Here is a 20,114-nt window from a genome sequence, read left to right as displayed (position 1 = left end):
ACCATAGCATTCCTGAAATGCAACTGCTATAATAGAAACATGAACTGGTTTAAATGAAACAAGCTGCAGAAGTCAGAGGAGGCCTTTCTGAAGACAGCCTTCTACCATGGAAGCACATAAACAAGCCTGGAGAAAAGCAACAGCACAACACTCATGCAGAGAAGCCACTGGTGCAAAAAAATCCATCAGAGCCTCAGGCTCTACATATATTCTAAAACACCTCTTGGTAACACAGTCAGGAGATCCCAGCCCATTGGCAGGGTTTTTTCAAAAGCCTCCAGATTACAAACTGCTCATTTACTAAGCAACTTTGCAAGCAACACCTTCCTGTTGGGTTTATGTACTTGCAAGTCCACCCCACCAAGAGAAGATACACAAAAGACCAGCAACAGATCGCTTCCAAATACTTTAATAAGGTCCATAACAAGTAGGATGGAGCTTAAAACTGGATCACCTGGCCCTGTAAGAAGGAAGAGACAGAGTGAGTTTATTCACCACTGAATGTCACCGCCTTTTCTCAGTCACTTGCAGTACACAAACATACCTTTCTCTTCTTGTCTCCTCCCAGTTCAAAGTGCTTGCACCGCTTAATCGCCAGCATCCTCTTGGACCTGCAGTTGGGCTCCACACACTCCAGCCTCAGCACAATCTTCTTTGTGGTCTTAGCCTGGGAGGAGAGGAGCAGAGCATATCAACGAAAAAAGTGTCCACAAGCAGACAAACTGCCACTCTCATGAAAAACTTGTTATCTGCACTCCTGAAGACTCAGCAGCTTGTTCTCAAAGTGTAAAGAAAAAGACTACCAGCTCCCTCCATTAAAAACAAGGCACCTTAAGGACCAGTACAAAAGTATAGTGGATCTGTACTTTCATAATAAAAGACACTGGCAAAAGCATTTAGTGGGGCAGGGCTGGTCCCCTGCAAAGATCAGCCATGCTGGAAGACCTCTGTGCCAGTGAATACACCAAAGAACAGGCACTTCTGCTGCAAGGTCTCCCCACTTCCTGGCAGAAAGTCAACTTGAAAAAACATGTCTCTTTTTTCTTCTTGCTGGAAGACTTCCTGAACATCTCCAGCAGACCACCAGGGCTTTCCAGCAACAAGCCAAGCAGCTCTATAAGCTTAACTAAACAGATCACACAAAACCTGTAACAAATCAACCCATCGGGTTTTGCTTCCCTGCTGTAAATACTACAGATTTTGCCCTCCTCCCTCAAGTCTTTGGCAGAAGGTACATAGAGGCACAGAGGAAAAACATGCTGCAAGACTACAGTCCTGGGTACCCGCACTGAAGAGGAAGGATGACAGCAGCAGGTTTCTGCAATTCATCTGTAACAGAATGCACTGCTGCCCTTCCACTGCTGCTTTGAGACTCTCAGGAAAGGCCTAACACAGCAGCTCTCATTGACTGGCTCAGGGATATTGATTTCCCTGAACACAGCAGACTGCAAGAAAACTACGTTGTGTTCTGCAATACCCCTAGGAGTTGCACACGCTTCGTTTCCATCATACCCTTGTCAGTGAAGCCAGCCTCGCTATGCAGAAAGCCTCACAAACCCAGCAAGAAGTTTCAGGGATAAGCTACTGACACTTCAAGAACACAAGAAAAGCAAGCAGCAGGCTCCCTTTCCTTTTGCCATACTTTTACCCTTTGGCAAGCAATAAGGAAAACACTCCTTTTATTAAAAGTATCATTTCCAGTAAGACCCCACTCCCCTACAGCATCAAGGCTCCCTGCAGAACCTGCTCTGCAAACACACACTACATCACTCCTGCAAAAAAACAAACATCTACATGAGACAGGAGCAGCAAGGAAGATGAACACATGTGGACGGGGAACTTACTCTCCCTAGACAGCACTACCAGCACAGAGCTGCCATAACATGGCTTGAGCACGGGACCACCAGAAGGCTGCAGGAGGCTCAAGTGTTCCTCTTCAGCTGGGCATGTGAATTGCCAAGAAAGTTTTGGGTCCCCCTTCCAGGAGCAGCACTCACCTTCTTACGGAAGATAGGTTTTGTCTGGCCCCCATAGCCACTTTGCTTCCTATCGTAGCGTCTTTTTCCTACAGGAGAAAATAGCTCTGTTTAGGCAACAACTCAAGACATGCCACAAATACAACTCACACTCTTTCCAGACCCTCACAGGTCTCAACCTGCAGATGCACAACCGATCAGAAGCAATCTCCCCTTCTCCCATAGCCGTATGCTCAGCCCACAAGCATGACCCTGGCATGGGGCACGACCATGCAGGCCTCACGTAACTTCCCCCAGAGCACACCCGTCCCTACCCTGGGCGTAGAGGGAGTCCTTCCCCTTCTTGTACTGGGTGACTTTGTGCGGCTGGTGCTTGCCGCACTTCTTGCAGTAGGTCCGGCGGGTTTTCGGGACGTTCACCTGGAGGAGCAGAAGTCTGTCAGCACGGCCAGGAACTGCGCAGGGAGCTCGAGAGACGCCACGCCCCGCTCCGGGGGCCCCCTCGCCCCAGCGCTGCCGAGCATAGCCCGACGGCCCTTCCCTTCGCTCGAGGAGGCCCTGCGCCACCATCCCGGGCCTACGGCCTCCCCCCCCACCTCAACCCGGCGTAGCCGCCAGCCAAGCGCCCACCACAGCAGTCGGCGCCTCGGACGGGCGAAGCGAGCCGCCGTCGGGGTGGATGGCAGCAGATAGAGCCGAACACGCAACCCACTACTGCCACTACTCACCATCTTGTCGGCTGCAGCCCAAAGAGAAGGAGCACCCCGGAAGCGGAAGCAGATGGGAGCGGGGGACCATAGAGAGTAGGCGCGCAGAGAAGGCGAGCGGCACGTCAGACACTGGACCTGCAGCGCCCCCTCTTAGTGGGAGGAGAGCAGGGCGGGGGCGCAGGGAATCTGGGGGTGCGGGGTTTGCGGGGTGGGGTGCTGCGCTGCGGAGGAGTGGGGGTGCGGGGCATAGGGAGTAGGGGTACGTGGTTGTGGGGATGCCAGGGGGTGACTAGGAGGGTGTCTATGGGATACGCAGGGACGTGGGGAGCAGGGGCAGGCAGTCAGCAGGAACATGGCACTGACCCCCGCCCACCCCATAGCCTGGACCCCAGCACCAGTTCTGGCCCTGCACTCCGGTCCCCATGTCCCGACGCCGCACCCCTGGCACCATGTCCAGGCCCCCCATTGTCTCCATGCAGGGCAAGCCCTGGCCATGGCCAGAGCCCTGCTGGCCCCATGGAGGTGGCCTGGCTGTCTGCAGGAGGAAACACAGCTGCTGCTTTTGAGTCAGAAACCAAAAAAAGGGGAACCGAAAGGGTGGGGTTGGCCGGCCCCGTCCTTCCTCCCTGTGCAGCCGACCCTGCTGTGCCTCCCTGCCGCTACAGCCACCCTGACCCACCGGGCTGGGCCGCTCAAGGCAGGCACGGGGCAGTGGGCACAGCAGGACCCTGGCTGGCCAGAGCAGCAGCAGGAGGGCTTGGTGAGTGCGCCAGGGTGCGGAGGGCCCAGGGTAGCCATGTCCCAGCACTGCATGGCATGGGGAGAGGCACGGTGGGGAGCACAAGGGTGGCGATGCCCTGGGTGCAGGTGCGGCCCCATTAACGTTGCTGGGTGGGAGCCATGGCAGCGGGAGGCAGGAGCCTCCATGAGGTGGCTGCTTTTGACCTTGCACCTCTGCTCGCCTCCTCGGTGGTGCTGGGGGTGATGGCGCCTGCCAGGGGTGGGAGAGTCATGCTGGGCACTGGCCACATGCTGCCAAGCTGCAGGTGAGCTGAGCCGAGCTGGCAAGGCTCAGCCTTGTCCGACAGCCTGGCCAGCTCTGAGCAGGCAGCATCAGATCAAGTGTGGGACAGCTGCCATGGAGCCACAGTGCCAGGGGCCATGGGGTGCAGCAGAGCAGGGTGGTGGGGTAGTTGTGGGTGCCAGGGACTCTTGGGCTGCAGCAGAGCACAGGATCAGGGTGGTGTGTGGGTGCCAGGGACCCCAGGGGTGCTCCAGAGCAGGAGGTTGGGTTGCTGACAGTGCCTTTGACCACTCCTTGCTCGTGCTTTTTGCAGTGGGTGCTGAAGGGCTGCAGTTCTGGGTTTGTTCCCAAGCCTCTCCCATGTGGAAGATTCCCTCCTCTGTCCCTCCCACCCTTCATTTTTGTCACCCCCTAGGCTGTACCTGAAACACAGGAGCTGTGGAGTTTGTCATTCCCAGATACCCTCTTGTCCTGAGCATGCCAGCCCTCCACCAGCCTTCCATCAACCAGTGGTGGCAGGCAGATTTGGCTCCTCAGCAGGACATAGGCAGGGGCCAGGGAGCCTGCCTGTGGGGGGGTGGGGGGTGGCCCCAGGACCACAGTGGGGCACAGCATCTGCTGGCATGGGGCCAGTGGTGTGTGCTGGGCCCAGTAGTGGTGTCAGAGCATGCTTGGCCGAGGTGTGACAGTGGCAGGAAGTCTCATTAGCTGGGGACACACACAGGACATGCTTCCACCCACCCACTCGTCATCTCTGCTGTCACAGCGCAGCAGCGATGGCTGGCTGTGGGGGTGAGTCCTGAGGGGCACTCACCACCCCAAAGGACAGGCAGGGACAGAGCAGGACCAGTGGCAGTGCTGGGGAGAGGGAGGCTGTGCTGGGGACAGGGAGGCAGTGCCAGGGAGAGGGAGGCTGTGCTGGGGACAGGGCAGCTGTTCCATGCTGAGGCAGAACAGCTTTCTGAGAATACTCATCGTCCTTTCCTCTCTGGTGGCACTGTCCCAGAGGACACAGCGAGGACCTGTCCCATCTGCCCGGCACTGCTGGCAGTGACCCAGCTGCTGCGACTCAAGGTAAAGCTTCTGGGGACCTGACACTGCAGTCAGGATGGGCTGGAGCCTGGGGCTGCCCTGTTCAGGCCCTTTGTGCCAGGGGAGGCAGGAGGGTGGGGGTGGGCAATAGGACCCCTCCTGCTCTTGGGACACAGGACCAGCAGCCACATTTTATAGCTAGGCAAACAGGCATGGGGCTACAGAGGGATGCTGAGGTCACTCTGGGCTCGCCCACCACCCTGCTGGCGGTCTGGGGTCAGTGGCCACTCCAGCCACTTGCCCTGTCCCCAGCAGGGACCCCAGTTCTCTCCTCCCCAGGCCTGGATTAGCCAGCAGAGGCTGCTGGTTTTTTCTAAAAGACACTGAGGACTGATTTTGTAAGGTTTGTTGTTTGGTTGGTTTTTTTAAACCACCCAAACAAGCCGTAAAGGACTGAGCCATGAGGGCCACAAGGAGAGGGAAGGGGGGGACCCTGGGAGAGGGAACCCTGCTTATTCCTAGACTCTCTGGCCATAGCCACTGCAGTGGGGCAGGGTCAAGATTGCAGCAGCAGGATCTGAGCTGTGAGAGTCTGGGTATCACCAGTGGATGAGGGTACGCCCCTACTCCTGCTTCCAGGCTGAGGCATTACCTGGAGAGAGGCACAGCAGGTGGGACCAGCTCCTGGCATCTTTGGTCCGCACCTAGTCCCGGCCGTGAGTGAACCAATGCCTGCCTCCTGTGTGGGGGGAGTGGATGGGCTGCCCAGCCAGGTAGGGTGACGGGGGGGCCTCCACCCCTGACTCTGGCCCATCTCTGAGCCTCTCCCAGGGAAATGGGCTGCAGGCAGCAGGGGAGGGAAACAGCTTCTCCCAGGTTTGTAAGAAAAGAAAGGGAACAAGGTGGAGGTGAAGGGAAGCAGTGCATGTAGGTGGTCAAGGCAGGAGACATGGAGGAGGGATAACAGTTCAGCAGTGGCTCTATGTAGCTCATCAGCTCCCCGTTAGGTCCAGGCTGGAGTCAGGTGTTGGTTACAGCCCTCAGAGGAGGAGAAGCCCACAGCTGCGCAGCTCTGTGGGATGCTGGAACTGTCTGAGTGTCACAGTGCCTGGGTACAGCATGGAGGGGCACAGGGTGAGATGGATGGGCTGCTCTGAGAAATGGGACAGGGCAGATTTCCAGCAGCTCTCATGTGAGACCCTTCCTGCCCAGGCTGTCCCTGGAGAGGCTCAGGAGGAGAGCTTTGCTGAGGGCTGGGGAAGGATTTAACCCCTCTGGTTGCTGGCTGGAGGCAGCCCTTTGAGCCTGGCGTCCAGTGACCGCTGCTCACAGGGGAGGAAAAGGGACTGAGCATTGTCCCGGCACTCCTGCAGCCTCCATGGACACAGAGGGGAAGGATGACTTTAGGGCTACTCTGTGCTCTTGGCAGCACAGCACTGCAGCTATTCGGGGCCAGGACCTACCCACAACTTTTTAGGGACAGGCCTTCCGCGGCTGTCCCTTCCACACTGCCAAGTCAGCATGTTCCCCGCACGAAGCGCCCGTGGTGCAGCAGGAGGAAATGGCCCACACAAACATACATGCACGATGTTGGAGGGGAGGAGGGAGCTTTCTGGGTGGTGCTGCTCAGGCTCTGTGCTCCTCCCCGGGGAAATGCTTCTTGAAGCCTCCCCTGCTCCGGCCCTCTCCAGCCATCTGTCCGTCTGCACACCCGGGGGGGGGGGGGGATGCCCTCCAGCATCCTGTGGGAACCGGGTGGTGGCTTGATCTGCAGCCCAGCGTCACAGAGGGGACAGGAGAGGGAGAGGACATATTGCAAATATCCCACACTGACCTGCCTGCACACCTCTGCAGCTGATTCCCCCCGTGGGGGTCCCAGCACCCCCTGGCTGCCCCTCAGGCAGGGGGCAGAGTGCACCTGAGCGAGGTCCAGCGGTGGGCAGGTTTTTGGCTGAGCAAGCGCTGTGTTGGTGGTGTCCTGCCCACAGCAACCCAGCGAGCACAGCACAGAGGAGGCCAGTGGGGGCGACATGGCCAGCGTCATCCTGGAGAGCATCTTCTTGAAGCGCTCACAGCAGAAGAAGAAAACGTCTCCCCTTAACTTCAAGAAGCGCCTGTTCCTGTTGACGGAGAGCAAGCTGTCCTACTACGAGTATGACTTTGAGCGGGGGGTGAGTCGGCGGTCCCAGGGGCTGTGCCATGGCAGCGCCCATGGGTCACCAGTTGTCCCTCGCCAGCACCTAGCCCAAGGGATGGGCTGGCTGGGGATGGTGGTTGGATGGAGCCTCCCCAGGTCCCCCCCCTTGGTGATCATTTGAACCAACCCTGTCTCTTGCAGCGCCGGGGCAGTAAGAAGGGCTCAGTGGACATTGAGAAGATCACCTGTGTGGAGACGGTGGTGCCTGAAAACAACCCTCCTCCAGAGCGGCAGGTCCTGGTGAGGAAGGTCTTGGGATCCCCTGTCCCCTCGCTAGGGAAGTAGAGAGAGTCACCCTGCCCTGGGCCGGTGGGAATGGGGACACCCCTGCTTGGCATGGGGGATGCCAAAGACTGTGGGTCCCAGGGAACATGCCAGCAGCCGAGCAGGAGGATGCCAGTGTCTGTCTCTGCCTCTCTCTTCCAGAGGAAAGGAGAAGATTACAACAACATGGAACAGATGTCAATCATTGAACGGTTCCCCTACCCCTTCCAGGTGAGTCCTCACTGCACCCCCTTTGCCGGTCCACTCTGCCTGGCTGCAGGGTGCTGGGGAGAGGACCCCAGAGGGACCGGGGGCCAAACATGGCATCGTTGCCCCAGGTATCACTCAGCCATTTGGGGATGCCCTGCTGCTGTCTGCGTTGCGTGCAGCAGGCAGGTGAGCCTCTGCGAGCCCCAAGGAATTGGGCAGCTCTATTGAAGGGGGTTGCTTAGATGGAAACCTCTTCTGTGCTCTGTCCTGCCCTTTTCGGTCCCCTGGTCGATGCTGGAAGGATGCTGTCTGCCGGCTGTGCACTCAGCCCCTAACCCAGCTGCCTGCCTCTGCTGGTGCTCAGCTCAGTCCCCAACACACTGAAAGTCAGAGAGAAGGAAGTGGGAAGTCTCAGGGGAAGGGGCTTATTTATAACCTCTCTGTCACGGTCCCGCGAGCACCGTGTGGTGCCAGCACACACCAGCACGGCTTGTGCTCTGCATCGGCTGCTTGGAGTGGCCACAAGCCTCAGCTCCCCCCATCCTCCCCGGGAGACCCCTGGCTGGGGCACTGAGGTGTGTGGTCCTGCAGGTGGTATATGACGAAGGGCCCCTCTATGTCTTCTCCCCGACGGAGGAGTTGCGCAAACGCTGGATCCATCAGCTGAAGAGTGGTGAGTCTGAGGGCTCTGTGGCTCCCTTGGAAAGCAAACACAAGCAATCAGCTGTGCATGCGGTGCAACCTAGAGCACTGGGTTTCCGGGGGCTTGCTATCTCTTGGTTACATTATCCCATGTCTACAGAAGAGCAAGCGCTCATCAGAAACTTCTCCTGTGACAAGCATGCTCGTAAGGCCATGCCCCCATACGCATGCTCCCTAACATCCCTGAGCTGACAGCAACCACTCCTGCCAGCAGGAGATGGACACTCACCTCTGTCACCCTCTGACTTCTGCAGCACCACAGCCACCTTGGCTGAGGCTTCTTACCTTCTCACAAGCCTGCTGCAAATTAGCTCAAGCAGGCTCAGAAGTTATTGAGAGCAAGAGGAAATAGCAGATGTGGCCACACAGCTGTTACTGGCAGGCAAGGCGAGTGTTGATCCCTCAGTGCTTTAGAAAACATGGACAAAAAGCCTGCTGGAAGCCAGGGAGTGTCTCTCCCAACTCATCCTGAGCCTCACTCAATGCTGCTCAGCTAATGCTCAGCTGCGTGGGTGCTGCCTCCTCGAGCTGAGAGCATGTTGCAGCAGCACTGTGCAGAGGGACTTGGGTGCTTGCAGTTGGCCAAAATCTGCTGGAGCTGCCTGTATGTGTCTCTTGGTGCATGTGTATCTTTCTGTGGCTTTGTGCTGGTGGGGCAAGATTAGCTGCTTGAATTGACACAGGGAAGTTTGCCTGAGCGAGGCGGAAGCAGAGCAGGCTGATAACAGGGAAGTCGGTTATTTCACGAGAGCCCTGCTGCTCTGACCTGGCAGGCAGCCAGCCCTCTCCCCACTTCCGTGCTATGGGAGGGGGTTGCTGTGGCAGCTGAAGCCAGAGTAAAATCCACAGGGAAAAGGGGAGAGAAAATGCTGGCCTTTGGCTGCCAGTATGTCCTCATCCTGCTCCACCAGAGAAGGGGCTCTCTGCACCCCGTGGAGCTGCTGTGGGCCAGCACCGTGCTGCGGTGGTGGTTAGGCACATCCAATTGTCCCTCTAGCTTGGGGAGAAGTACGAGGAAGCCAGTTGGCACCTGCCTGGCAAGGGAACAATCTCCCAGCAAGGGAAGTCTCTCAGCAGGCAGGGGATGGTGGCAGTGCCCTGCTCTCCCCATGGACAAGCCAGGCACAGCACTGGCTTCCCTCTCCACTTCTGAAAAAAAGGGTTCAAAAGAGCTGCTAACTATGGGCCTCAGCAGCCCAGGGGATGCTGGATATTTCAGCTGGCAGGAGGGCCAGTCACAGCAGGACCTGGCCTTCCAAGCATGTTTGTGTCCCTTTGCAGAGCTGCTGAAGAGCTTTGATCAAATCTGAGAGGAAAGGTCTGACCCTCCCCAAGCTAGGGGTTTTGTGGCACAGGCTTTGCATAGCTGCAGCACCAAAACATGAGCGATGAGCTGAGGGAAACCTGAGCAGCAGGGCCACATGTGACTCTGTATCAGTAGCACAGCAGAGGGTGAAATGATTTAATGGGGCTGATCATCTGCATTCAGGGAGCAGAAAGCTCTCCTGAGAACTCTCTGGAGAGAGAACTCTCTGGAGAGAGAACTCTCTGGAGAGAGAACTCTCTGCAGCAGTCTTGGGACACAGTACCAGGTCACACACATCTCTCGGGCTCTGCCACAGTGATCCGGTACAACAGCGACCTGGTACAGAAGTATCATCCCTGCTTCTGGATCGACGGCCAGTACCTGTGCTGCTCCCAGACAGCCAAGAATGCCATGGGCTGCCAGATCCTGGAGAGCAGGAATGGCAGTAAGACACTGGGCACCTTCCCTTTGCCCCAGCCCCTGGGGACCACTGCAGCACAATATTGGGGATCTCTTCTCACCTTAGTCCCTTTTCTGTTCTGAAGGTTTAAAAGTTGGGCGGTCACATCGCAAGACAAAGAAGCCTCTTCCCCCCACTCCTGAGGAGGACCAGGTAGGGGTCAGCATCAGCCTGTGGTTTTGCTCCAAGGTGTTTAAGGAAAGGTCTACCTGGGAAAAGCCAACACATTCAATGACTGACAGGGCATTGCTCAAAGATGTGTAGGCCAGGGCTCTGCTCTGGAGAGGGATGTCAAGATGGTACCCTAAGGGAGAAGGAGCTTGAACCAGGGGATGGAGCCCAAAGTCCTGGAGTAAAGTCAAATGATCTCACCCCTGAGGTTCCCCAGGGGGAGCTGGGAGGATAGAGAAGATGATACTGGGTGGAGGAGTCATGAGTTAAGCCAAAAGGTAGAGAGAAAACACATCTTTTGTGAGGACAGGTCTCCAAGGAGGAAATGTTGCAATAAAAAGCCCTGGGGGGGGGGATTGGTCTCCCGGTGGAGATACATGTGGGAGCTGAGACGAATGCCATGCTGACCTGGCCTGAGCCCACTGCCCTGCCAGGCCTGGGGTGGGTCTCACCTGGGAAACAGTGTGTCTGCCAGCCTCACCATGTCCCATGCTCTCCCTGACTCTGGGGAAGATGGTGATGAAGCCTCTGCCCCCTGAGCCGGCCCCCAGCACAGCAGGCGAGATGAAGAAGGTGGTGGCCCTCTACAACTACCTGCCAATGAACGTGCAGGACCTACAACTGCAGAAGGGAGAGGAGTACCTCATCCTCGAGGAAAGCCACCTGCCCTGGTGGAAAGCCCGTGATAAGAATGGGTAAGAGCTCCCACTGCCCATGGCACTCGCCCCACAATGGTGCCCTCTCCTGGTGCCAAGGCACTGGTGGGCAAACACACCTCTTCAGTATCACAGGGGTTAGGACAGGCTGCCTGCCTGCCTGCAGGCTCTGGTGTGGGATGGCACATGAGGAGGGTGAGGGAGGCTGAAGCAGGCTGTGGTATCAGCCCTCCCCAAGCATGAATCCAAATGGGTTTGCACTAAGGGTTTTGAGCCTGTTTCTACTCAGCCTTCTAGGACAGGAACCTGCTTTCCCCTTGGCCTCCTCCATCAGTGTGTGACCAGCCCCTTTTCTCCTGCAGGAGAGAGGGATATATCCCCAGCAACTATGTCACTGAAACCAGCAATTCTTTGGAGATCTTTGAGTGAGTAAGAGCAGAACGTGTCAAGTTGTGCTTCGTCGGAGCCTTCTTACATTCAGTTCTGTTAACCTATGCAGCCTGCAAGCCCAGCCTGGCTGGGTCGTTCTCCCTCTTGTACACCCTTCGAGAGCCTCTGGCCTTGCGACAGCCATACCTGCCCTGCTCCCTGCAATGCCTGCCCTGGCTGGGCCAGGGTCAGACCAGGCTGGGGATAGCGGTGGCTGCAGTGATCTCCCTGATGGCTGTGTCCCTATTCCAGGTGGTACTCAAAGAACATCACTCGGAGCCAAGCGGAGCAGCTGCTGAAACAGGAGGTAAGTCTTGACTCCTGAGGCTGGGTGCTTTCTACAGACCAGCCCTCCATAGGTTGCTGTCATGTTGTGTCCAGCATGGGACCAACCCTGGCTTGCGCCGGGAGGGGAGTGTTGCCCCAACAGGAACCATCTCTACCCCAACGTGACCTCCTCAAGCACTTCAGGAGGTGGCCCACCAGGCAGGGACTGGAAGTAGGACACCTCTGACTTACCGCACCTTCTGCAGCCATGCTGTGATCTTCACTCTAAGTCTTGCCTGTTACAGTCATGTCTCCCCACAACCAGCCCATCCCTTCTCCCCTTTCTGTTTTAGGGTAAGGAAGGGGGCTTCATTGTCCGAGACTCCACCAGCAAGACAGGGAAATACACTGTCTCTGTCTATGCTAAGTCCTCTGTGTAAGTAGATCTAAGAACAGCTTGTTCCTACCTCAGAGGGCCCCTCCAGGCACCCCTCACCCTCTGCCTGTCTTCCCTATGCCGCTGACCCCACGTACTGTCTCCAGAGACCCCCAAGGCATGATCCGCCATTACGTTGTCTGCTGCACCCCCCAGAATCAGTATTACCTGGCAGAAAAGCACCTGTTCAACACCATCCCAGAGCTCATCATGTACCATCAGCACAACTCTGCTGGTCAGTGTTTGGGGGACAGAATGAGGCCAGCAGTGCTTTTACTGACATGACAGTATCCTCACCTTCCTGTGCTGAAGGCAGGAGGCTTGTGTTCCCTGCTGGAACGGGGCAGGTAAGTGTGGTGTGGCAATCTGCCTTTTTGTGTTTCAGGGCTCATATCTAGACTGAAGTACCCTGTGTCTCAACAGCAGAAAAGTGCTCCTTCCACAGCTGGCCTTGGCTACGGTAAGCTGGCCTGGGCTACCTCATGGTTCCCTGGTTGCAGGGCCTGTCTCTACCAGCAGTAACTTTCTGGGGCTGGGATCCTGGCTGTTCCATGGCAGCAGGGCTCACAGCCTTCCCAGGAATCACTTCCCAACACTTGCTGGCCCTCTGGTGATGGTATTGACCAAGAGACGCCACCAGCTACTTTGCTCCCTATCCCCTGGAGGAACAGGTCTCAGATTTTGTGGATTTTTTGGGATGGTTTTTCAGGCAGCACATGCACGTGAGCTCTTCTTGGGCTTGCTAGATCAGATGACTGGGAGCACCCTGCAGGAAGGTCACCTGCACCCACATTACGCTTGCACTCTTTGTCCTAGGGTCGTGGGAGATTGACCCGAAGGATCTGACCTTCCTGAAGGAACTGGGGACGGGGCAGTTTGGTGTGGTGAAGTACGGGAAATGGAGAGGCCAGTACAACGTTGCTATCAAGATGATCAGGGAGGGCTCCATGTCAGAGGATGAGTTTATCGATGAAGCCAAAGTCATGATGTAAGTGGTGAGCAGCCTGCAGGTCAGTGCTGGATACGCCTTGCCAGAATGGCTGCACTCCTGAGTGGTGTGGAGGGACAGTCTCAGGCAGCCTCACACTCTGCAAGATGCATCCAAGAACCTACTGCTTCCCCAGTGAGCTGTTCCACTGTCAGCTGGGCCAGTAGCACCTTCCCTTCCCAAACTCTCTTTATTCACAGATGCTTCTTTTGCTGCTTAGCCTTCTAGATGCTCAGAATTGCCCATCTTGTCCTCAACACAGGAACCTGTCTCATGAGAAGCTGGTGCAGCTCTATGGTGTCTGCACCAAGCAGCGCCCCATCTTCATAATCACTGAATACATGGCCAACGGCTGCCTCCTGAACTTCCTGAGGGAAACTCGGCGGCGGTTCCAGCCTGCTGAGCTGCTGGAGATGTGCAAGGATGTCTGTGAAGCTATGGAGTACCTGGAATCCAAGCAGTTCCTGCACCGAGACCTGGTAGGGCTGTGACTGAAGGACACATCTCCAGCTCAGTGACAGCCACAGCATGCCCTAGACAGAGTCAGCTAGTTCATCAACATGAGGAGAGGCAGCTCTGCAATCTTCTCTGCAGAACATGCCTCTGAGTCTCCCTGCCCACCTGAGCATGGGTGGGATACTCTGAAGTCACTGCTCTGCAGCGAGTTAGCAGAGATCGCAGAAAGGCCAGGACTAGGTGGTTTTCCAGGGGACAGGAAATGCATTTGTGACTAGGGCAGGGTTTGCGTTAGGCAGCACAGGCAGCATCACTGGCTCAGACACGAAAAGGGACCTCTCAACCCCCACGAAAAGCTGAGCCTGCAGTTTGTCAGATCTTGGCCTAGCATTACCAGCTTGTAGTCCTTCTAGGTGCCATATGTGATCTCCTCCTGGTGCTGCTTTATTCAGGCAAAATCCTGCCACGGAAGTCACCCCTCCTTAAATAAACAGGGTTCCTGGAGTCCTCTCTTGCTATTTTTGCTGAGGACTTTGTAGCTTGCCCCAATCCAGGTGAACCTGCAGGATAAAGTGAGGCAAAGTGTTAAGTGGGTGGGGGTGAGATGAAGTTCCAGATGGTATGGGGGGGTGGGAGAGGCAGGAGCAAGTAGGAGTGACTACCTCCATCTCTCCATCCACAGGCTGCTCGCAACTGTTTGGTGAATGACCAAGGAATTGTGAAAGTATCAGATTTTGGCCTTTCCAGGTCTGGTAGATACATCTGTGTCACCTTCCTGTCTCAATCCCCCATCTCGTCCTTCAGCCTCTTCTGCACCTTAAGTCTTTCTCTCCACTAGCCTCCAGCTCTGCTTTTCCTCAGTCTTCTGTCTTTCTGCTTCATCTGTCTGATGATAGATGAGGCTCAACCTTCTGCCTCTCCACTTTCCACCATCCCTTTCTTACTTCCTCCATCTCTTTTCCTCTTTGCTGCTTCTTTCCCCCATCTCTAGTCTCCTGGCTGCAGCTTTCTCTCCACATCCCCTTTTTGCTATGCTTGTGTGTCACCCTATCCCTTCCCCAATCTTGACTAACATATACTTGTTTGCAAAGGGATGTTTGTCCCTGTTGAAACCCACATGGAGTGCAACCTGTGGTCACTGGGCTTGGTCAGTTGCATTGAGGAGTGAAATGTGAGGCACCCTGATCTATTTATCTGCTGCAGGTATGTTCTAGATGACGAGTATACAAGCTCCATGGGGTCAAAGTTTCCAGTGAGGTGGTCTCCCCCTGAAGTGCTTCTGTACAGCAAGTTCAGCAGCAAGTCTGATGTCTGGGCTTTTGGTAAGAGCATGGCATTAATGACTTGGAGGTCAGGAAGAGAGGGTGCCCCAACAACAGTGAGCTCCTCTGCAAACCAGCTTCGGGCACAGGCGCTCCCGTGCCACGAACTGTCCCTACCTTTTCCTGTAACAGGTGTTCTGATGTGGGAAGTTTACTCTATGGGAAAAATGCCTTATGAGAGGTTTAATAACAGTGAGACAACAGAGCACGTCATCCAAGGCCTGCGCCTCTACCGGCCGCAGCAGGCTTCAGAGCGTGTCTACGCCATCATGTACAGCTGCTGGCATGAGGTAAGTTGCTCTCACCCTTGGTGATCACCCCCAGCTGCCCTGGGGAGGCTGACATGACTCTGCAGCTCCCCCGGCGTGTGGGGACTGGTGGGGCAGGTGGCAGGCTCCAGCAGGGCTCTCCCTCTTGCACGGCAGAAGGCTGAGGAGCGCCCCACCTTCACCACACTGCTGGGCAGTATCCTGGACATCACAGATGAGGAGCCCTGACCCCCCAGGCTGGTGCTGGTGGCTGCTACTACTGGGCTGGTGCAGTCCCACCGCCCGCCGGGACAGACCTGCACACCCGACGGTACCTCAGCACCGCTGTCACGGACATGGCACTGCCAACCCCCCGGGCAAGCAGGGGCCTGTGAGGCCCTCACGGCCGCTACCGCAGCCCGAGTCACCGGCAGGGCCCCTCACAGTCAAAGACAGAGGCGGGGCTCCTGACGGCCGCGGTCCAGGCCAGTCCCGGTGCCGGCCAGCCCCGCCGGGCTCTGCAGGCGGCGGCGGGCCGGGCCTGTGCACAATAAACGGTTGCTAATGCCGCCGCCTCCTTCGCTGCCGCCGCTCGCCTACTCCGCCCCGCCGGCAGGGGGCGCGCAGCGGGCGGGCGAGCGAGTTTGCGCGGTGCGCGCAGAAGGGGCGGGCGCGGCGCGTGCGCGACGCATGCGCGGCGGCGCGACACGGCACGTGAAGGTCGCGGCGCGGCGGTATCGGTAATACTGGTAGCGGGATGGACGTACCGTCCGCTGCCGGGCTGGGCGGCGCCGACCCCCAGCTCCAGCGCTTCATCGAGGTGGAGACGCAGAAGCAGCGCTTCCAACAGCTGGTGCACCAGATGACCGAGCTCTGTTGGGTACGGGCGGCCCGCGAGCGGCGGGCGGGGCCGCTGGCTCCGGTGACCGGGGCGGCGAGGGGCGGGTCGCGGTGACGGGATAGGCGGGCTGGGACGCTGCGCTGAGCCTTGTCCCGAGAGAGAAGGAGGGAAATGGGGGCAAAGTGGAGCCGTTGTGGGAGCAGTCCCAGCCCCGGTGAACGCGGGGCGGGGGGGTGGCGGCGGAACGGGCCAGGAAGAGCCCCGGGCGGCGGGGGGAGCTAGATGCGCCCGAGAGGATGAGGTTCCCGAGCGGGAATGATGCCGGTGTGCCCGAGGGCTGGAGAAGCCCAGGAGGCACGGCCCCGGTGTCTGGGGGGGTCGGGCTGCGGTGCTCCCGGGACCAACTGGTCCCCCACTGTGTGCAGGAGAAGTGCATGGACAAGCCAGGTCCGAAGCTGGACAGCCGGGCTGAGACGTGCTTCGTGAACTGCGTGGAGCGCTTCATCGACACCAGCCAGTTCATCCTGAACCGGCTGGAGCAGACGCAGAAGTCCAAGTCGGCCTTCTCAGAAAGCTTGTCTGACTGAGTGGGACCTGCGCCCTGGGGGATGCTGGCCAGCCCCCCATGAAGCCAGGCCTTCTGCCACGCTGACTCCTGGTCACTCTGCTCCCTGAATAAGCCAGAATCAGCTCTGGGGTTTAGGATTTAATTAAATGCCAGTCTTGGGGAAGTTGCAGCCAGATGAAAGCCCACGACAGAGATACAGTTGCTCCTCATCGGGGTGATGTGCAGCTCCCAGCCCTGCAGGCCAGCAGTTGTCTTTGTGCTGGGACTCTGGGGCTACCGATGCTATGCAGGGAGTGTTTGGAACACACCCGCTCAGCTGAACGGAGGGGTGGTGACACTCCTGTCAGGGGGTGCTCCCAGTGCTGATGTGAATCTCAGCTCTGGGCAAGGCCAGCCTGCAACTGCTGCCTTAAAAAGTGCTGTGCAAAGCGAACCCTCCTGGGTAGGCAATAACAAGCCCTGCAGGTGCCATCAGTGTGTGGTCCAGTACAGGTGCCCTTAGCGACAAAAGCTTGTTGGACATGGTGATCATCCCAGGCAGTGTCACTACTGGAAAATCCTTTCAGGCTTCCATAGGTAAATCATTCATGTGGCCAAGTGACAAATTTTCAACTCTGTCAGTACTGACTTGCTCCATTAACTGCTTTCCCCTGGTCAATGTAATAAATATTAACTGGGTCAATTTTTAACATGATATTCTCCTTTGTTCAGGTAGATGACCTCTGAGAATTGTAAATCTAGCCTTCTTGTCGGTCCTCCTCCTTCCCAGTGATCCTTTTTATTGCAAAATTAGTAGGGAAGGGGCATAATTGTCTTCTGGCCAGAAGGTCTGCTCTGAATTCTGATTTGTTGCTCAATTAATTTGGTCCCATGAATCAAACTTGCTTCTGGGAGAGACTGTGGCCTCTCCTCATCTTCCCCAAGGGTTAACAGCTCCTGCTGTCCTGTAAAGGAGTAGTTTCTTTAGAGACTAAATGCAGGAAATAAGTAACCATCTCCTTTAAAACCTGATGCACCTTTACCTGTGGACATCACTGGAGGGAGGCATATGGTTGTGTCTTCCGGACCTCTGCCCCAGGACACAGAGAGGAGCTTTTAACTGGAAAAACAACAAACTACTGATCTGCCCTCTGGAAAGGCAGCATAGCATTTCAGCAGTGTTTACGTACAGCGTGGCTCTGGGAAGCCTGGAGTGACCCACTGATAGTGGGTTGGAGCTCTGCACAGGAACCTGGAAAAGCAGTTCTGCACACGTCCATTTGTCGTGGGTGGCTGGACAGGGTGTGTGAGTTGCTAACACAGATGGCTTGTAGCCAGCAACCTTCCTGGGAACAAAATCAGGATGTGTTAAACAGAGCTATGCAGATATAAACCCACAAAAGCAAGGACACAGCTGTCTAGTTATCTTTCAGAAACCTACCTCAATAGTTAAGGACTCTTAGGTCACTCCCGTTCCCAACAGTAAGTGACTCCCTTTCCTGTCCCTATCTTGAGTTTCTCCCAAGCTTCCCCACAGTTCTTCCTACCCCTTCATGCCTTTCAGCACTGGCCCAGCTCTTGGTACAAATGTATCACTAGCCACTCCGTAACTGAACAAATTGGTTTTTAATAGAATACAGTTGTGCGAAGAGGTTGGTCCCTCTTTAAGAGGCACAGCAGCATGTGGCAGCACCACTGAAGTTTTGCAGTTTTGGCTGTATTCTGTTCTTGGATGTGAATCTGTAAATAAATTCTAGCAGAGTGAGCAAAACAAGTACTTGACAGAGGAATTTTTGAATTAATATTCTGGGTATGTCATCTTTAAATCCAGACATCCATCTTCTCTCCATGTAATCTTAGCACTATGTTAGGTTATTTTATAACTGTTAATCTTTCAACTATATTTTTAAAAAATTCTGTGAGGCCTCCCCAAATCCGTGGTCTTCACATTCAGTAAGGGTTAGCACTGTTAGTGCGCAGCCAAAGCCTGTGTCCTGATGAGAGTGGATCAATTCTTCATGTAAAAGAACAGTGAAGAGGCACCAGATCCCAGGAACTGGAAGGGATCCTGGGCTCCTGTCTAGCCACAGGAGGCTGCTGTCCATGTCAGCCTCCTAGCAATGGCAGGTCACTCATCTTGCCCGTGGGGCAGGTAGAAGGTAACCGCCAATTCCTGCTAGTGCAGCAGGAGCTAGCAGAAGCTGAGGCAGCATGTTCAATCTTGCAGTGGAGCTGCTCAGCAGCGGGAGCAGAAAGCTAGTAGTTCAGAGGCTTCCTCACATGCTTTCACCTTCTTCCTCCATACTCTGAGAGCCTTTGTCCTCTGAGGGCAGAAGAGGCTGGTGCTGACATGACTGATGTCTGTCTGCACTCCTCCATGAGGCGTGGTCTGCACTGCCTTGCTGCAGGAAGAGGGGCAGGAGGTCAGGGGTGAAGGGCATGTCTCTGAAGGCATGCAGGAGGAAGATGCCAGACACGATGGTGAGGAAGCCGCTGATGGTGCCAATGACGTTGTCTAGCACCATATGTTGCCACTCCTTGAAGAGGATGGCAGAGCACATCATGACTGCTGTGGTGAACAGCACGTAGTAAATGGGTGTGACCACAGATGTGTTGAAGATGTCCAAGGCTTTGTTCAGATAGTTGATCTGGGCACTGATGCAGATCACCAGGCACACCAGGAGCACCCAGCCCAATGGTTCTTTCAGGACTGGCTTGCCAGAAAACAGTTCTTTCAGGGCAATCCCCAAGCCTTTGACGCAGGACACAGAAAGTGAGCCGATGGTGGAGCAGACCAAAACATAAACCAGGACGTTGTTCTGTCCGTAACGGGGTCCAGCCACAAAGATAAGCAGAAGGGAGGTCACCAGGACACACACAGCAAATACAATGAATCCTTGGGGAACGAAGAATTAAAGAGCTCTATCAGAACAGTAGCACCAGTGACAGATGTAACTGAACACCAAGTAGAGATGGAGGATAGGCGGGTAGCTGCCCCATCAGTCTGTCTTTTTAGCATCCACCTGTAGGGACCAGGGTTGGGAAGCAGAGTTGGTCTCCAGCCTGAGCAAAGTTGCAGAGACAACAGCAGCTCTTTACAGTGCTGATCGCAGTACCACCCCACACGTCAGCCTGTCAGGGGATAGAGCTGCCTGTGCTGGAAGGTGTAGTGGCACAGCCAGGCTCTATGGCAGTAGTAGAGGTGGTGGGGGCTTGTTGACCAGGAAGACAAGGGGCAACAGCTCTGCAGGAGGCCCAGGAGGGTGGCAGAAGGCTTGGGAAGCCCTAGCTGAACTCTGCTGGCTGTGGTGGGATAAAGAGGAAAGCTCCACATGACAGGAGTGTGAGGCCCTGCCAGAGCACTGACTCTATTGAGCAGCAGCATCTACCTGTTACTCTGCTTTGCTCTTCTCCCTGTGCTTCCTTCCTCCATTTCCTGTGGCTTATTCTGCCATTCATGCTATTGCCCAAATTATATCCTTGCAGCCTGATTCATCCTCTAACATAAATATCAGGACAAGATATACACCCAAGATCAATATATCCTCAAATCGCTCGTTCATCTTTGCCTGAAGTTCCTCCTCTATCTTCCCTCAGTCACACTACTGCTACCCTTGTGTACAGGAATTCCTTCTCCTATCCCAGCACTGCCACAGGCCAACCTCTTCTGCTGACAGCTGCAGCTAATTCCCATGCTCTTCACTTTTTGCATCTACACCTCATAGGCAGTACAAAAAAAAGCACACTTGGTAACTGTTAATGACCCAAGTTCTCATCCTTGCTTCGGCACAGACCCAGCGACTTGGGAGCATCACCCAGACTCACTCTCTGCGAAGTGGGGTTCCCATCCTGCTGTCATCTGGGGTCAAGAG

At 55.9% G+C, this 20,114-nt stretch overlaps 4 protein-coding genes across 8 annotated transcripts in view; 2 read left to right on the top strand and 2 right to left on the bottom strand.

Annotated features, from left to right (window-relative positions):
- Nucleotides 1-395: 395 nt before the first annotated feature.
- On the bottom strand, nt 396-2,834 carry RPL36A (ribosomal protein L36a). Its single transcript, XM_054839567.1, has 5 exons — nt 2,705-2,834; nt 2,291-2,396; nt 1,998-2,065; nt 545-667; nt 396-460 (listed from the first exon to the last, which is right to left on the bottom strand). The coding sequence occupies exons 1-5, from the start codon at nt 2,705-2,707 to the stop codon at nt 440-442; spliced, it is 321 nt and encodes a 106-aa protein (XP_054695542.1). The 5' UTR covers nt 2,708-2,834; the 3' UTR covers nt 396-439.
- Nucleotides 2,835-3,307: 473 nt separating this feature from the next.
- BTK (Bruton tyrosine kinase) lies at nt 3,308-15,422 on the top strand. 4 transcript variants are annotated; one of them, XM_054839011.1, is made up of 20 exons: nt 3,308-3,446; nt 4,717-4,784; nt 6,731-6,913; nt 7,081-7,179; nt 7,366-7,434; nt 8,005-8,086; nt 9,738-9,866; nt 9,967-10,034; nt 10,566-10,747; nt 11,071-11,133; nt 11,390-11,444; nt 11,758-11,840; nt 11,948-12,075; nt 12,226-12,300; nt 12,657-12,828; nt 13,091-13,307; nt 13,967-14,031; nt 14,488-14,606; nt 14,739-14,896; nt 15,032-15,422. In XM_054839011.1, exons 3-20 carry the CDS (start codon nt 6,773-6,775, stop codon nt 15,101-15,103), a joined length of 1,977 nt encoding a protein of 658 aa, XP_054694986.1. In that variant the 5' UTR covers nt 3,308-3,446; nt 4,717-4,784; nt 6,731-6,772; the 3' UTR covers nt 15,104-15,422. The 4 variants fall into 4 exon arrangements, with proteins under 4 accessions (XP_054694986.1, XP_054694987.1, XP_054694989.1 ...); XM_054839012.1 differs by having other exon boundaries at nt 6,597-6,913; XM_054839014.1 differs by lacking the exon at nt 7,366-7,434 and having other exon boundaries at nt 6,597-6,913.
- On the top strand, nt 15,379-18,010 carry TIMM8A (translocase of inner mitochondrial membrane 8A). Its single transcript, XM_054839022.1, has 2 exons — nt 15,379-15,734; nt 16,121-18,010. The coding sequence occupies exons 1-2, from the start codon at nt 15,612-15,614 to the stop codon at nt 16,280-16,282; spliced, it is 285 nt and encodes a 94-aa protein (XP_054694997.1). The 5' UTR covers nt 15,379-15,611; the 3' UTR covers nt 16,283-18,010.
- LOC129211636 (magnesium transporter NIPA2-like) overlaps nt 17,850-20,114 on the bottom strand; it is a 4,486-nt gene continuing 2,221 nt past the window's right edge. For both annotated transcript variants that reach the window (XM_054839020.1, XM_054839021.1), the window contains exon 5: nt 17,850-19,138. In XM_054839020.1, coding sequence (XP_054694995.1) covers nt 18,519-19,138 — 620 coding nt within the window. In that variant the 3' untranslated portion in view covers nt 17,850-18,518. The remainder of the gene's footprint in view (nt 19,139-20,114) is intronic.

The sequence above is a fragment of the Grus americana genome, chromosome 12, assembly GCF_028858705.1.
Source record: "Grus americana isolate bGruAme1 chromosome 12, bGruAme1.mat, whole genome shotgun sequence".
Lineage (NCBI taxonomy): Eukaryota > Metazoa > Chordata > Aves > Gruiformes > Gruidae > Grus > Grus americana.
This window is presented reverse-complemented; position numbering and strand designations above follow the sequence as displayed.